This window comes from Eleutherodactylus coqui, chromosome 3 (genome assembly GCF_035609145.1).
Source record: "Eleutherodactylus coqui strain aEleCoq1 chromosome 3, aEleCoq1.hap1, whole genome shotgun sequence".
NCBI lineage: Eukaryota > Metazoa > Chordata > Amphibia > Anura > Eleutherodactylidae > Eleutherodactylus > Eleutherodactylus coqui.
In genome coordinates, this window is record NC_089839.1 from 239455649 (window position 1) to 239474196 (window position 18548).

At 46.1% G+C, this 18548-nt stretch overlaps 1 protein-coding gene across 7 annotated transcripts in view; it reads left to right on the forward strand.

The window, feature by feature from the left end:
- The window catches only part of LOC136621575 (coagulation factor XIII B chain-like), a 612738-nt gene that overhangs the window by 549965 nt on the left and 44225 nt on the right, over positions 1–18548 (forward strand). For 6 of the 7 annotated variants that reach the window (XM_066597142.1, XM_066597138.1, XM_066597137.1 and 3 more), the window contains one exon: positions 8768–8965. The exons of the other annotated variant lie outside the window; for it this stretch is intronic. In XM_066597142.1, coding sequence (XP_066453239.1) covers positions 8768–8965 — 198 coding nt within the window. The remainder of the gene's footprint in view (positions 1–8767; positions 8966–18548) is intronic. 7 annotated transcript variants of the gene reach the window in all.

Genomic DNA, 18548 nt, shown 5'->3' on the forward strand with positions numbered 1-18548 from the left:
ATGCGGAATCCGTCATTCCTATCCGGTCATGTGAGACCGGCCTAAGGTAGATCGCTACCTTTTTATCACGTGACCGGGGACCGCTCAACGAGGCCCCTGGTCACTGCTCCAGGCTCTCTGTGACCGTTGGTCGCTGGGAGCAAGGAGATTTTAAGTTTCCTGGGTTTCCTGACTCCTGCGCATGTGTCCGGCTTTTTGCCGGCAATCGCATGTGCAGAATCCTGGAAGGTCCACGGAGGAAGATCGCGTCGGGATTCAAATACGCAGGCCTCCGGTAAAAAGATTCATCTCCTCTCACCGATCACATCAGTGAGGGGAGATGAAACTTCAAATTTTTTTTTTTACTTTTACGTGATCGCCATTATTGGATAATGGCGAACACGTGACCAGGAACCGCTCACCGCGGACCCCCATTAAATCTCCATGCTCTTGGCTACGTTTTGTAGCCAGGAGCAGGGAGAATTTAAATTATCCTGGCAATCCACAGCTTTTGCGCATGCGCCCGCCATTTTGGCGACGGGCGCGTGTGCAGAAGCTGTGGTAAGGTCCGCGGATAAATCTGGGGGCCTTAGGTATGTACTTTCATCCTCCCTCACGGATATGATCCATGAGGGGAGATGAAACGTACGCTTTTTAAACTTTTAAAAACTTTTTTTAACTTTTTTTTTTTTTTTAACTTTTTTACACTTTTTTTTCACTTTACATGATCACTGTCATCCATTGGATGACAGTGATCATGTCCCCGGTATAATCTCTCTGCTCCTAGCTACACATGGCAGCCAGAAGCAGAGGGATTTTAAATTCCCCGGGGCTCGAGCCCGTCTGTGCACGCGCCCGATGTCAATCATCGGGCGCGCATGCGCAGACGGGGATTCGGGTCCCGGGACATCGGGACACCGCTGAGGACTGGGGGTGAGTATTTTCACCTCCCCTCATGGATCCGATCCATGAGGGGAGGTGAAACTGACTTTTTTAAAACTTTTTTAAAACTTTTTCGCGATCGCCGCTAACCATTGGATAACGGCGATCGCGGTACCGGGGACCGCTCACCGCAGTCCCCGCTGACATCTCCTGCCTCCCGGCTACCTACAGGAGCCGGGAGCCAGGAGATTTTAAATCTCCCGCGCCGCCGGGCCTTCTGCGCATGCGGCTGACGTAATGCCGCCTGGCGCGCATGCGCAGAAGACCGGCTTCGGGCCCCGGAGCGGCAGGAGAGCGGGGAGCAGCGTGCCAGACCTCGGTGAGTAATTTCAGCTGCTCCGATGGATCCGATCCATCAGAGCAGCTGAATCTTTAACTTTTATGTACTTTTATTTACTTTTTTTGCGATCGGCGCTATCCATTGCATAGCGCCGATCGCAATGCCGGGGGGGTGTCCGAACAGCCCGGGATGACAGCTCCATGCTGTCAGCTACCTGCGGACACCGACAGCATGGAGCTGTCACGTCCACAGCCCGAGGGGCACTATTCTCTGCAGGAAGCATGTTTTTACGTCCTCAGAGAATAGAGCCCACTTCGGGAGGACGTAAAAACACTATGGGCTGGTCGTTAAGGGGTTAAAGACTGCCCAGGAAGCACAAACAAACAAAAATAATCAAGCTATGAGGACAAACAAAATTTTGGCTCCCCTCCATGCTTTGAGGCAGGTTTAGGTGTTACTGAAGGCTGTGTTTGTGCCACTACTGCACTTGGTAAACTTATTAACAGCTTTGCAGACTTCAGTGTAGCTTGAGGGGATGCAACACTTGTAGCATATCCCAAGTTCCTTGAGAGTATCTCTGCACTCCTGTAAGGCCTTTGCTCTGAGCCCATTACATTCCTTAAGAGGGTGAGGTCTTTTGTGGATAGGGCACATGCAGGTGTATTCACTCTCTCTATGAGCAGGAGAATCCTGTCTAGTGGTGGAGAATGCAGGAGGTGAAATGTCATATTTCTTACAGATACTGTTCCCTTCAAGTCTCTGTTTGATAATTGTATTATAATACCTTAAGGGCGCCCACCCACTGGCGATTTTTTTTTCTTTGCGTTTTGCGTTTTTTCTCAAGAGCAATTAGAATTGAATGTACTCCTGTCCACTGGCGTTTTTTTTTGCGTTGTGTTGCGTTTTTTAACATAGGAACTGTCAGTTGCATATGTGTCCTTATTTTTCTCCTAATGCACCCATGAAAGTCAATGGAAATTAATGGAAAAGCCACGAAAACGCCGCAAAAACGCGGCAAAAAACGCCGCGAAAAACGCACGGAAAACGCGGGGAAAACGCGGCGTTTTTCACGCACGAAAATCGCAAACGCCAGTGGGTGGGCGCCCTAAGGATGATGATGCTGAGGGAGTAGGATCAGCTAAGTCAAAGATGGGATCATTTTTCTTCCGAGCCTAATCACCGATGAAACTGTAAAGATAAGAGAAAGGAGGAAGGACACTTTATGTTCTCTCTTGTACCCTGAGCCCTGGTCTGCCCATTTTTCCTACATGCCATATAGAAACCTGGGCACTATTGGATTCATGCCATGAGCAGTGCCTAGGTAACTCAGTCCTGATAGATGGGGATGAGTTTAGCTAATTCTAGTTCCTTTAGCAGGTTGCTCAGATCTTGAAGCTTGTGATTGTCTTTGTTTGTTATGTTGGAAAAATTTTGAATAAGGCACTTTCTATAGCTTCAAAGCTGCCGTAAGTTTGCTCAAATCTCTCCCACGCTGCAGAAAGACCAGCATCTGACTGGCTCACATGAACTGCTCTCATCATCTTGATGTGTTCTTCAGAATCTGGGCCTAACCGGTTAATGAGTAAGTGCAGCATTCCAGATACCAGCCTTTGGATTCGGGAGACAGCAGGGATAACAAAATGACAAGGTCACAGGTGGCTCAATCGTCTCCTCCCAATAAAGCAACCAGTGCCCCTTTCAAGTAATAGATCCTCGGGTCAAAATAAAAGAGTCCACAACCAATATATAGTTTTAAACCAAAGGCACACGGTTTTTGCTCAATTTTCTCAACTTTGATTTTCCAAGCATAATGATTCAACAACCTAGGTACAATGCTTTTCTTGGCCACACTTTCTTTTATATCTCCCTTAAGACATAACTTCATCAGCCACAGTTATCGGATGGACACTTCATCCAGGCAAACACTTCAAGCACGGAGGGTAAATCACGCACAGTCTCTCCTTATCATGAACACTTGTTTCCTTGTCAAACTCGCGACACATATGTGACAGTCACTCATATCCAACTTGCAATAGCAGAGCTCACACGGTTCCTTCACTCCATAGATGAGCAAGGGAGGATGTGCTTTCTGAACCAAACCTTTAGACTGGGACTGGTTCTGACCTCTGAATCCCCATAGGGGACTCATCCCATCAGTATCTGGGGAAGACTCAACTTGGGCCAGGCAGACGCACCAGAGTTTCAGTCTTTTGCAACACATCCTCCTCAGTATGTTAGGTTGAATGAAGACAATGTCCATCTAGTTCAGCTTGTTTCAACCCCCCTCCCCTTGTTGATCCAGAGGAAGGTAAAAAACCTTCTGAGGCCAATTAGCCTATTCGCGGGAAACATTCCTTCCTGACTCCATAATGGCAGTCAGAATAATCCCTGGATTAATCTTTGAAAGTTCCTACCTGACTGTAAGACCCGGATCAACAATCCGCTGGTTACCTAATGTCTATATCCTGTAATATCATAGTGCTCTAGAAAGACATTTAGTCCCCTCTTAAACTCCTCTATGGATTTTGCCATCACCAGGTCCTCAGGCAGAGAGTTCCACAGTCTCACTGCTCTTACGGTGAAGAACCCCCTTCTGTGTTGGTGATGAAACCTGCTTTCTTCTAGAAGTAGAGGATTCCCTCTTGTTACCGTTGTAGTCCTTGGTATAAACAGATCATGGGAGAGATCCTTGTATTGCCCCCTAATGTATTTATACATACTTATTTGATCACCCCTTAGCCGTCTTTTTTCCAGGGTAAATAATCCCAATTTTGATAGCGTCTCTGGGTATTCCAGTCCTCTCATTCCGTTTATTAATTTAGTTGCCCTTCTTTGAACCCCCTGAAGCACTGTAACCTCTTTCCTGAGCACCGCTGTCCACAACTGTATGCAGTATTCCATGTGGGGCGTGACGATTGCCTTATATAGTGTAAGAATAATGTTCTCGGCCCTCGCCCTTATGCCTCTTTTAATGCACCCCAAGACTTTATTTGCTTTTACAACAGCTGACTGGCATTGATTGCTCCAGTTAAATCTACAGTCCACTAGTACCCCCAGGTCTTTTTCCATATCACTTTTCACTAGCAGTACCTCATTTAGTGTATATTGGTGACATCAGTTTCTCTGCCCATGTGCAGAACCTTACATTTATCAACATTGAACTTCATTTGCCATTTTTCTACCCAAGCCCCCAGCTTATCTAGGTCCTTTTGTGGCCGTACATTGTCCTCCGTTGCATTAATTATCTTGTATAATTTTGTATCATCTGCAAATATTGATATTTTACTGTTCAGTCCCTCTATCAGGTCATTGATAAATATATTGAACAGAATGGGGCTTAATACTGAACCCTGTGGCACCCTACTAGCAACTTTTGCCCAATCAGAGTACGAACCATTTATTACTACCCTCTGTTTTCTATCTCTGAGCCAATTCTTAACCAAGATACATACGTTTTCACCCAATCCGAGCTGCCTTATTTTATATATCAACCTATTATGTGGCACGGTGTCAGATGCTTTAGAAAAATCCAGATATACGAGATCAATAGACTCCTCCAGGTCCAGCCTAGAATCTACTTAATCGTAGAAGCTGATCAAATTGGTCTGACATGATCGACCACTCATGAACCCAAGCTGATGAGGAGTTATGCCATTGTTTCCCTTGATGGCGTCTCTCAGAAACCCCTCGAATATTTTACCAATTATTGAAGTGAGACTTACTAGGCTCTCTTTTTGACCCCTTTATGTAAGTTGGAACCACATTGGCAATGTGGCAAAGATCTACAGTCCTAAGCATTGGGATAAATTTTTATTGGAGATTCGTATATATGCTTTTGAAGATTTGGATTTGAATGCGAGGCAATCTACTACTACAGGGCATTCTAGTAGGAGTTGTGGAATATTTAACCCCTTAGTGACGAAGCCTGTTTGCGCCATAGTAACGGAGCCAAATTTTGGAAATTTGATGTGTCACTTTAACACAGAATAACTCTGTAAAGGTTTTGCATATCCAAGTGATTCTGACATTGTTTTTCCAGCACATATTGTACTTCATTTAGGTGCTAAAAATAGACCGAAGGAATTTCTGCAAAATTATTAAAAGTGCCAAAATTGGGAATTTTTGAAAAAATTGCCATTTTTCACATTTTCAATTGCAATATCTCATATGTGCAAACATACTGTACACATTTTTGATAGATATATATTTCCATCTGTTTACTTTATTCTGGACGCACATTTGAAACACTTTCAAATTTTTTTAACCATTTAGGAGATGTACAAATTTAACATTTTGAGGAATACTTTGTTTTTCTGCACCAAGCCAAGATTTCAAAGGCTCATAGGTGTCTGCATGATAGATACCCCCATAAATGACCTCATTTTTAAAATTACACCCCTTAATGTATTTACTGAGGGCTGTCATAAATATTTTTACCCCACAGTTTTTTTTCAGGAATTACTGCAATTTAGAGGAGAAAAAATAAAATTTCATATTTTTGCAAATACGTCATTTTAAATGCAGGGTTTTTTTCTATAGCAAATTATTATCACGGACAGGAGTACGGCTTATGTGAGAATTCTTCCTGCTTCATTTATTCTGGAGAAGCATGCAGGTAGTTTTTCTTTCTTTGGCATTGAAAGGGTCCTCAGTAAGAAGAAAGGCATAGTCAGTCAAGAACGAGTCTTTAAAAGAGAGGCATATTGGATACTAGCATTAGATGCAAGGTATCCTAATGGCATGAATTTTAAAACAGATCTTTTGTACATATATATATTTATTTATTTATTTTATATATATATATATATATATATATATATATATATATATATATATATATACATATATATATATATATATATTTTGTATGCATAAATTGCCTACTGATCTCTTTAACTATGGAATAATGTTATAATAACTAATCTATTTCTTGTTCATATGATATTTTATGCATTTGATTACAATATATTAATTTGATCAAATGTTTATTTTGATTGCTATGCACATGATTATTTTGTCTTGAATAGCTAATAAGGTTTGCCCTGGTATGTCGGTTATTGCAGGAGAATACTGACTAGGAACGCCTAGCACTAAAGAATAACCAGGCGTTAAATCACAGTTGTTTTTAATTGAATTAAGTTTGTTTAATTAAAGGGGTTGTCCCGCGAAACAAAGTGGGTCTATACACTTCTGTATGGCCATATTAATGCACTTTGTAATGTACATTGTGCATTAATTATGAGCCATACAGAAGTTATCCGAAATTTTTCACTTACCTGTTCCGTTGCTAGCGTCCTCGTTTCCATGGAGCCGTCTAATTTTCAGTGTCTAATCGCCAAATTAGACGCGCTTGCGCAGTCCGGGTCTTCTTCTTTTCTCAATGGGGCTCCGTGTAGCTCCGTGTAGCTCCGCCACGTCACGTGCCGATTCCAGCCAATCAGGAGGCTGGAATCGGCAATGGACCGCACAGAAGCCCTGCGATCCACCGAGGGAGAAGATCCCGGCGGCCATCTTCAGCAGGTAAGTAAGAAGTCACCGGAGCGCTGGGATTCAGGTAAGCGCTGTCCGGTGTTCTTGTTTAACCCCTGCATCGGGGTTGTCTCGCGCCGAACGGGGGGGGGCTGTTGAAAAAAAAAAAAAAACCGTTTCGGCGCGGGACAACCCCTTTAAGGATAAGGTTTTTAAGGACTCTGAGATATTTGTGAGTTAGAGGTGAGCAAGGTTCTAATAGAACCGAAACTCGTACTTCATTATCTGTGATTTGCACATGTTAAATAAATAAAGCAGGAAGAATTCTCACATAACCCATACTCCTGTCCCTGATAATCATTTGTTTGAGAAAGCCAAGATAACCGGAGGGCTCTTTGAAGGCTTGTGAGTATACCTGCAGACAGGAAACGGGGAGCATTCAAGTGATTAAGGGGGGACAAGATGAACTTTGTTTTGTGAACTTTTTTTCTATAGTGCACATGAAAATGAGGTTTTACAACCTAAAATAGATATCCCTGCTTGTCCTGTGTTCAGAAACATACCTATTGGGGCCCTAATCTTATGTTTGTATGCACAACGGGGCCCAAACTGAAAGGAGCAGCCAGTGGCTTTCAGAACAGAAATTTTGCCTGAAGGCATTTTAGGCCCCATTGCCCAATTGTAGAGCTCTTAAGCGGCCAAAACGATAGAGAACCCCCACAAATGACCCCATTTTAAAAACTAGACCCCATAACGAATTCGTCAAGGGGTGTATGGCGTATTTTGACCCCACAGTTTTTAAATGAATCTAAGCAAGATTCTAATGAAATGAATCTAAGAAAAAATTATAATTTTCATTTTTTTTGCAAATTGTGTAGATTTAAAAACAGGGTTTTTTGTACAGCACACATGTATGAATGAAGACTTTCACCCCAAAATGGATCCCCTTGATTGTCCCATGTTCAAAAAAATACTCATAGTGGCCCAAATCTACTTACAGGACACATGGCTAGGCCTATAATGGAGGGAACACCTGTTGGATTTCAAGGCACAGCTGAATAAATTCCAGGCCCCATTGCTCACTTGTGCGGAAAAAAAATGACTAAAAATAATCCCCCCCGCCCACCCTTTTTGGCGTTCTCTATTATCTTAGATAAAAGTAATAATGTAAACTGTGTGGTATGTCTGAAGACCATGGTAATTACGTAGGCCTGGTTGGGATGGGCACATGAAGCAATTAAACTGGGTATCCCTCCTGCTTCCATGATTTTTGTGGGGTATTTCGTGACCTCAGCGGCAGGAATGGGGTGTAAAAAGTGGCGCTCTGTGAGGCTTCGGAATCTTGCTGCGGTGCGGCGGTCTCACACAGAAGGTGCTGAATCTTTTACTTTTTTAAAAAACTTTTTTATTGGATAGCGACGATCGCATTACCGGGGTAAGGGGCTCTCTGGCGGCACGGGATGACAGCTCCATGTTATCGGCTACCTCCGAGAACTGACAGCATGGAGCTGTCATGTCCATAGCCCACGGGCCTTTAATCCTAAGAGGATGCATATTTTTGCGTCCTCTAGGATTAAAGCCCAGTTAGCTAGGGCGTGAAAACACTACGGGGCCGTCACTAAGGTGTTAAATTAGGACTGAGAGGAAAAGGTAAGTCAGAGAATAGGAGGTAGATAGGCTACAGCAGGGTTGCACAACCTTTTTTGGTCTTAGAGCCACATTGTTCAACCGCTCCCAAAGGCTGCAATTCTGTAATGTATGTGCCATAAATGTCTCATACGTGCTTTTTTTTTACTTCAGCAGTATAAGAAATGAAAGCTGAGCTGTGTTTGGTTGCTATTGGCAACAGAAAATTGCAGGGGATTTCAGAGTTTTCAATTCTTAATTCTGCCAGTATTCATTTCTTGGTGCTGAAGAACGCTCATGCTAAAGTTCTCTCAAATCGGATCAGAACGTTGGATTTGTATACGACACAAACAAGCAAACAGATGTTGCGTTTTATATATAAGATTGGAAGGGATCTGATTGGTTGACATTTTGCTTTCAATACATAAAAGGAAATTAAAATAGAATAAACATGCTCATTTATTGTTACAGAGCCATGTACTGCAAAGGAAAAGGACATGGAAGAAAATAGGATACAGCTAAGATGGGTATCTGATAAAAAGGTTTACAGTAAACATGGTGACGAAACGGAATTTGTCTGTAAACCTGAGCATGAAGCTCCTCCTGGCACACTGATGAAAACTACTTGTCAACAAGGAAAGCTGCAATATCCAAAATGCTTCAGGAATGGTAAGTGTTAGTCCATAGCCATATGCACACAGGTTGTCACTATTTATTTCTGCTGCCACCAAGGAATGATGTTACCAGTCAGGGATGGTACTTAATCCAGGATGGATTAAGTCTACCTTGGGCTCTAAACTATATGAGCATTGTGGACCCCCTCCTCCCCACCAGTTTAAAGTTTTAAAATAATCAGCGATTGTGTAGCTATGCCATAACAGAATGCAGTTTACTGTATAGATTCTATACGAGAACCAAGCTTACTGCATAGTTACGATAAACAAACCCAGCTGACTAGTGATGTATCACTGCTAACACATCTCAGGCTACTGCACTAATAAGTCATGGCTTGAAGGATGGCATTGCTACAGCTGTACATTAGATGCAGAAACAGAACCATGCTTACTACAGAGATATGCAAGCAGAACTGAGTTTACTGCATAGATACAATAACAGAGCAAAGCTTACTATATTGATATTGTGCCACAGCTGAGCTTACTACATAGGTATGATACCAGAACCAGGCATACCGCATAGATACTAGAACAAAGTTAACTGCCTAGATATCAAAACAGAACCAAGCTTACTACATAGATACAATGCTAGAATAAAACTTAAAACAAGGATATGGTACCAGAACCAAGCTTATCACACACACACAGTGCAAAAACCAAACTTAGTACACAAATACAGTACCAGAACCAAACTTACTACAAAGACACAGTACCAGAACCAAACTTACTACATAGCTATTGGAACATTCCCGGGCTTACTACACGGACATGATAGTAGTACTAAGCTTACTACAAGGATACAGTACCAGAAACAAGCTAAGTATAACCATAGGATAGTAGAACCAAGCTTACTATATCAATACAGTACCAGAATCAAGCTTACTATAACCATAGGATACCAAAAGCAAGCTTACTACATGGATACAGTACCAATATAAAGAGTACAATAACAATAAGATACTAAAATCAAACTTACTTGAAAAATATGATACAAGAATCGAGCATACTGCAAAGATACAATATTAAATCCAAGCTTACAACATAGATACAAAAAGTTTAAAACATAAACACTAAAGATGAGCGAGCACCGAAATGCTTGGGTGCTCGTTGCTCAAGACGATCTTTCCGCGATGCTCGAGAGTTCGTTTCGAGTAACGAACACCATTGAAGTCAATGGGCGACTCGACCATTTTTGTATATCACCGATGCTCGCTAAGGTTTTCATTTGTGCAAATCTTCAAAGCCTACGAAAGTGATGGAAACGACACAGATACGGATAGGGCAGGCGAGGGGCAACATGTAGGGCTGCATCTCAAGTTCTCAGGTCTCACTATTAAGCCACAATAGCGGCAAGAGAGGGCCCCCCACCCTCCCAACAATTTTTACTTCGGACAAACCCTCATTAGCAAGGCACACCTTAGCTAAGCACCACACTACCTCTAACCAAGCACAATCACTGCCTGTGGGACACACCACTGCCTCTTCTCCTGGGTTACATGCTGCCCAGCCCTCCCGCACGACCCTGCATCCGCAGCGCACACAAAAGTGTCCCTGCGCAGCCTTCAGCTGCCCTCATGCCACACGCTGGCCTCATAGCCACACCACCCTCATGTCTATTTATAAGTGCACCTGCCATGAGGAGGAACCGGAGGCACACACTGCAGAGGGTTGGCAGGGCCAGGCAGCGACCCTCTTCGAAAGGGAAGGGGGGGGGGGTGACAGCCCACAATGCTGTTGAGAATTGATAATAGATCTTCATTACAATCCTTTGCCATCTCCGTCACGAGCTGCAGACGTGGGCATAAAGGGGACTCCGCTGCCAGCTCAGCACTTCTACACATCTCCACAATGCAGCAATACTCGGTGTGGGAAGTATGTGAGCGGGCCCTGGGTCTGCCTCTGTCACAGCTAACACCTTGTGTGGCCCAAGGTGCTGCGAGTGACATAGCAATGTGTCCACAGACTACTCATTCTGTTTGGGTGTCGGATACCTCATCGACAACGCAAGGGGTAAACCATCTGCACTCTGCACCCTACCCAAGTCTGTAAGTGTTTTGGAGACAGACAGGTAAAACACCTCTATGGGAAGTCTTTGTGCACCCACAGCATGGGTGACTAGCAGGAACCCACAGATGGTACATAAAGAAATCCCATTGCAGTGCCCCGAATAGCTGAGGTTACGTGAGAGGAAATACATGTTGGCTGCGGCCCACACGCCATGCCCTGGGCAATCTTGGTTTTTTAAAACTGCCAGGCAGGTACAACTCCGCTATGGCAAGTCTGTGTGCACCCGCAGCATGGGTGGCTAGCAGGAACATACAGATGGTACATAAAAAAATCCCCTTGCAGTGCCCCGTATAGCTGAGGTTACGTGAGAGGAAATACATATTGGCCTCGGCCCACAATCCATGCCCTAGTCAGTCTGGGTTTTTTGGGGGGCCAGATAGGTAAAACACCGCGATGGGAAGACATTGTGCACCCATAATATACAGAGACCCCTGTAATATTCCTGCAGAAAAGGTATAAGCTGATCCCACTAACATTTATGTTGCAGAAGTCTAGGGAGACCCCATTAACATTTCTGTAGTAACAGTATAGACAGACCCCAGTAACATTTCATTAGCAGAAGTATAGGCAGACCCCTGTAACATTTATGTTGCTGCAGTATTGGCAGACCCCTGTAACATTTGTGTAGCAGCAGTATGTGCAGACCCCCTGTAACATTTACGTGGCAGAAGTATAGGCAGACCCCAGTAACATTTTTGTAGCAGAAGTATAGGCAGACTCCTGTAACATTTATGTGGCAGCAGCATAGGCAGACCCCTGTAACATTTATGTGGCAGAAGTATAGGCAGACCCCAGTAACATTCCTGTTGCAGCAGTATAAGCAGACCCCTGAAACATTTATGTAGCAGAAGCATAGGCAGAACCCAGTACCATTTTTGTAGCAGAAGTATACGCAGACCACCTGTAACATTTATGTGGCAGACGTATAGGGAGACCCCTGTAACAGTTATCTAGCAGCAGTATAGGCAGACCCCTGTAACATTTCTGTAGCAGTAGTATATGCAGCACCCTGTAACATTTATGTAGCACAAGAATAGGCAGACCCCAGTAACATTTCTGTTGCAGCAGTGGAAGCAGACCCCTGAAACATTTATGTAGCAGAAGCATAGGCTGACCCCAGTACCATTTTTGTAGCAGAAGTATACGCAGACCCCCTGTAATATTTACATGGCAGAATTATAGGCAGACCCCTATCACCCTCGCTCGAGACGGAAGGTTCGGGTGCCGGCAGCGGGCATGGAGCTGCGGGGGAGAGTGGGGCGGAACGGAGGGGAGATCTCTCTCTCCCTCTCTCCCCCCCGCTCCCTCCTGCTGACAGCCGCTACTCACCGCTCCCCCGTGCTGGCACCCAAACCTTCTGTCTCGAGCGGGGGAGATACTCGCTAAAGGCAATGCTCGCTCGAGCAATTGACTTTAGCGAGTATACTCGCTCATCTCTACCCAGCACCATTTCTGTAGTAGAAGTATAGGCAGACCCCTGCAAAATTTACGTAGCAGCAGTATAGGCAGACCCCAGTTACATTTTTGTAGCAGAAGTATACGCAGACCCCTGTAACATTTCTGTAGTAACACCATAGACAGATCCCAGTGACATTTCTGTAGCATAAGTATAGGCAGGCCCCTGTAACATTTATGTGGCGGCAGTATTGGCAGACCCCTGTAAAATTTACGTGGCAGAAGTATAGGCAAACCCCAGTAAAATTAAAAGGGCAGCAGTATAGGCAGACCCCAGTAACATCCTTGTGGCAGCAGTATAGGAAGACCCCTGTAAGATTTACGTGGCAGAAGTATAGGCAAAGCCCTGTAACATTCACATGGCAGCAGTATAAACAAACCCCTGTAACATGTAAGTGGCAGCAGTATAGGCAGACCTGTGTAACTGTCTCGTAGCAGAAGTATAGGCAGACAGGCAGACCCCAGTAAAATTTCTGTAGTAATAGTATAAGCCAACCTCTGAAACATTGGGATACCATGAGCGTAGGCGAAGGCCGGAAAAATTAGTTGGATAAGAGTGTAGGCGTGGGCCCCAAAAATTAGTGTACCAAGAGTACAAGTGTACCTCTGAAAAATTTATCAACCGAGAGGGCAGGTGAAACCCATAAACATTTTTTTTAAAGATACAGCTCACTGTTGCTTAATTTGTAACAGAGCCTGGAGGCAGCCCTGTTGAAAAAATTGGTTCATGTTACAGTCTCAATACTTTTGAAACTTAGAAAAATTGTAAAAAAAATTGGCAGATGTAGATGAGACTTTTGGGCCGCAGAAAAATTGGCCATTCAGCGCAATGACATGTTGTTTCTGGAGGAGGAGTAGCAGGAGGAGGACTAATGTCAGAGACAGATTGACAAAGATAAATGCCCCGTTTTACCGGTGATATAGAGGAGAGTGCTTTGATCTGCGGTTGCAGCAAAAAGAATCTTTAGGTTCCGCTGCTCTCCGCCGGTGGAGAAGATAAGTCTGGGGAAATCCAGGCTTTGTTCATCTTTATGAATGTAAGCATGTCGGCACTGTCAGTTGACAGGCAGGCACGCTTGTCCGGGATGATTCCCCCAGCTGCACTAAACACCCTCTCTGACAAGACGCTAGCGGCAGGGCAAGCAAGCACCTTCAGGGCATACAGCGCAAGTTCGTGTCACGTGTCCAGCTTTGACACCCAATAGATGTATGGAGCAGAGGCATCACGGAGGACGGTGGAAAGATTGGCTGCGTACTCCCTCACCATCTTTTTACAGTGCTCCCTCTGACTCAGTCTTGACTGGGGAGCGGTGACGCAGTCTTGCTGGGGAGCCATAAAGCTGGCAAAGGCCTTGGAGAGTGTTCCCCTGCCTGCGCTGAACATGCTGCCTGATCTCCGCGCCTTCCCTGCTACTTGGCCCTCGGAACTGCGCCTTCTGCCACTAGCACTGTCAGATGGGAAGTTTACCATCAGTTTGTCCACCAGGGCCCTGTGGTATTGCATCACTCTCGAACCCCTTTCCTCTTCGGGAATGAGAGTGGAAAGGTTCTCCTTATACCGGGGGTCGAGAAGGGTGTACACCCAGTAATCCATAGTGGCCTGAATGCATCTAACACGGGGGTCATAAGAAAGGCATCCTAACATGAAGTCAGCCATGTGTGCCAGGGTACCAGTACGCAACACATCGCTGTCCTCACTAGGAAGATCACTTTCCGGATCCTCCTCCTCCTCCTTGTCCACAGGCCATACACACTGAACAGATGGGAGTCTAGCAGCATGGGTACCCTCAGCAGTCGGCCCAGCTGTCTCTTCCCCCTCCTCCTCCTCCTCCTCCAAAATGTGCTGAGATATAGACATGAGGGTGCTCTGACTATCAAGCGACATACTCTCTTCCCCCGTCTCCTGTTCCGACCGCAAAGCGTCAGCCTTCATGCTTTGCAGCAAACTTCTCAGCAGGCATAGCAGAGGAATGGTGACACTAATGATTGCAGCATCGCCGCTCACCATCTGGGTAGACTCCTCAAAGTTTACAAGGACCTGGCAGATGTCTGCCATCCAGGCCCTCTCCTCGGTAAAAAATTGGGGAGGCTGACTCCCACTACGCCGCCCATGTTGGAATTGGTATTCCACTTATGCTCTACGCTGCTCATACAGCCTGGCCAATATGTGGAGCGTAGAATTCCACCATGTGGGCACGTCGCACAGCAGCCGGTGCTCTGACAGATTAAACTGATGTTGCACAGTCCTCAGGGTGGCAGTGTCCGTGGTGGACTTGCGGAAATGTGCGCAGACGCGGCGAACCTTGCCGAGCAGGTCTGACAAGTGCGGGTAGTTTTTCAGAAACCGCTGAACCACCAGATTGGAGACGTGGGCCAGGCATGGCACGTGTGTGAGGCTGCCGAGCTGCAGAGCCGCCACCAGGTTACGGCCGTTGTCACACATGACCATGCTCGGTTGCAGGCTCAACGGCGAAAGCCAGAGGTCGGTCTGCTCAGTCAGACCCTGCAATAGCTCGGGGGCCATTTGCCTCTTATCACCTAGGCTGAGTAGTTTCAGCACGGCCTGCTGACGCTTGCCCACCGCTGTGCTGCCGCGCCGCGCCACACCGACTGCTGGCGATGTGCTGCTCACATTTCTTAATTAAGAGGTAGAGGTTGCGTAGGAGGAGGGTAGTTTAGAGGAGGTTGCTTAGACCGCCGCAGATACCAGAACCGAGGAAAGATCCGCACTTCTGGGGGTGGGTAGGACGTGTGCGGTCCAAGGCTCTGACTCGGTCCCAGCCTCCACCAAATTCACCCAATGTGCCATCAGGGAAATATAGTGGCCCTGCCCGCCAGTACTTGTCCACGTGTCCGTGGTTAAGTGGGCCTTCCCAGTAACCGCCTTGGTGAGGGCATGATTGATGTTGCGGGAGACGTGCTGGTGTAGGGCTGGGACGGCACACCGGGAAAAATAATGGCGACTGGGGACCGAGTAGCGTGGGACCGCCATCATGTTTTTGAAAGCCTCCATTTCCACAAGCCTATACGGCAGCATCTCCAGGCTGATCAATTTGGCAATGTGCACGTTTAAAGCTTGAGCATGTGGGTGCATGGCGGCGTATTTGCGCTTGCGCTGGCGACAGCTGGATGCTGCGCTGAGAGACATTGCTGGATGGGGTCGAGAACAGCGGAGGTGAGGGTGTGGGTGCGGACCGGGAGGCGTTTGTGCCTGTGTCCTGAGAGGGGGGTTAGATCTAAGTGGCAGGTTGGGGCACAGGGGGAGAGGCAGTGGTGCGACTTGGAGGCGGTGAACGGCCTTCGTCCAACCTTGTGGGGTGCTTGGCCATCATATGCCTGCGCATGATGGTGGTGGTGAGGCTGGTAGTGGTGGCTCCCCGGCTGATCTTGGCGCGACACAGGTTGCACACCACTGTTCGTCGGTCGTCTGCGCTCTCACTGAAAAACATCCGCACCTTTGAACACCTAGGCCTCTGCATGGTGGCTTGGCGCGAGGGGGTGCTTTGGATAACAGTTGGGGGATTCTTCGCTCTGGCCCTGCCTCTACCCCTGGCCGCCCCACTGCCTCTTCCAACCTGTCCTGCTGCTGCACTTGCCTCCCCCTCTGAAGACCTGTCCTCAGTTGGCTTAGCGAACCAGGTGGGGTCAGTCACCTCATCGTCCAGCGGCTCTTCCTCCCAATCCTCTGTGCGCTCCTCCCTCTGACTTACTGCCCTTACTACTACCTCACTGATAAACAACTGTGTCTCATCATCATCATTCTCCTCACCCACTGAAAGCTGTTGAGACAGTTGCCGTAAGTCCCCAGCCTCATCACCCAGACCCTGGGAACTTTCCAAAGGTTGGGCATCGGTCACGACAAACTCCTCAGGTGAGAGAGGAACCATTTTTTCCCAATCAAGGCAGGGGCCAGAGAACAGTTCCTGGGAGTCTGCCTGCTCATCAGAATGTGTCATTTTCATGGAGTGAGGAGGCTGGGAGGAAGGAGGAGCAGCAGCAAGAGGATTCAGAGTTGCAGCAGTGGCAGCGTAGAAGACTGGGTGGTCGATACATTGCTGGATGCATTTTATGCTATCCACGACAGGACCTGCTCACACTGCTCTGTTTGTAATAAAGCTCTACCACGTGGACCCAAAAATTGTGATATGAAGCTGGGGACCCCAGAAACTTGCCTCTTTCCTAATCTCGCAGCAGTCGGCTGTGATTCACCTGGACCACAAACTCAGCCTGTGCCCACACCCTCACTTGGACCTCCACGTCCTTGCCCGCATCAACATCCACGTCCTCTGGGCCTACCCCTACCCCTCAGCATGGTGTATTACGAATAGAGCTGACACAGAGCGGTGTAAATAATTAGGGAATTATTGGCGTACACTTTCACACTGACAGCGGTATTGTAATGCTAACAGAAACAAAGAATAAGGAAAGCTGCAAAGAGGCCTAGCCATGCAATAGTGATTTACTACCACTCCCACAAGACACCCAGTAAATTTCAGATGGTCAGAGGTAGCCGTAAGAAGGAGCTTTTATTATTTTTTTTTTTAAAAAAAGAATACAGGCTATATAGCATGTATATGACTTTCCCTCTATCAGTGGTTGTCGCCGTACGCTGTGCGTGAAGTTGACGGCAGACACAGAGCGGTGTAAATAATTATGGAATTATTGGCATACAGTTGGAGGCTGACAGCAGTTTTGTAACGCTAACTCCAGGCAGAAACAAACAATACAGAAGGCTGCAAGCAGTCCTAGCTGTGCAATAGTGATTCACTACAACTCCCAGCAGCCAGGCAGTAAAATGCACACGGTCACAGGTAGCCCAAGGAAGGAGCTTTTTTGAAAATGTTTTTGAAAAAGAATACAGGCTATATAGCGTGTATATGACTTTCCTTCTATCATTGGCTGTCGCTGTTCACTGTGCGTGAAGTTGACGGCAGACACAGAGCAGTGTGAATAATTATGGAATTATTGATGTACAGTTGGAGGCTGAAAGCAGTTATATAATGCTAACTCCAGGCAGAAGCAAAGAATACAGAAGGCTGCAAACAGGCCTAGCCGTGTAATAGTGATTCACTACAACTCCCAGCAGCCCGGCAGTAAAATGCACACGGTCATAGATTGCCCAAAGAAGGAGCTTTTTTAAAAATGTTTTTGAAAAAGAATACAGGCTATATAGCGTGTATATGACTTTCCCTCTATCAGTGGCTGTCGCCGTACACTGTGCGTGAAGTTGATTGCAGACACAGAGCGGTGTAAATAATTATGGAATTATTGGCGTACACTTTCACGCTGACAGCGGTATTGTAACGCTAACTCCAGGCACAAACAAAGAATAAGGAAGGCTGCAAACAGGCCTAGCCGTGCAATAGTGATTCACTACAACTCCCACCAGACACCCAGTGAATTTCAGATGGTCAGGGGTAGCCCAACGAAGGAGCTTGTATTTAAATTTTTTTTAAAAACAATACAGCCCATATAGCATGTATATGACTTTCCCTGTATCAGTGGCTGTCGCCGTACGCTGTGCGTGAAGTTGACGGTAGACACAAAACGGTGTAAAAAATTATGGAATTATTGCCGTACAGTTGGAAGCTGACAGCGGTTATGTAACGCACACTGCAGCCAGAAAAAAATTACACGGAGGGCTGGAAAAAGGTCTGGCTCTGCAATTGTGATGCACTGCAACTCCCAGCAGCCAGGCAGTAAAATGCACACGGTCACAGGTAGCCCTAAGAAGGAGCTTGTTTTAAAATGTTTTTGAAAAAGAATACAGGCTATATAGCGTGTATATGACTTTCCCTCTATCAGGGGCTGTCGCCGTACGCTGTGCGTGAAGTTGACGGCAGACACAGAGCGATGTAAAAAATTATGGAATTATTGGCGTACAGTTGGAGGCTGACAGCGGTTACGTAACGCAAACTGCAGCCAGAAAAAAATTATACGCAAGGCTGCAAAAAGGTCTGCTCTGCAATAGTGATGCACTACAACTCCCAGCAGCCACGCAGTAAAATGCACACGCTCACAGGTAGCCCTAAGAAGGACCTTTTAGACAGAATCCT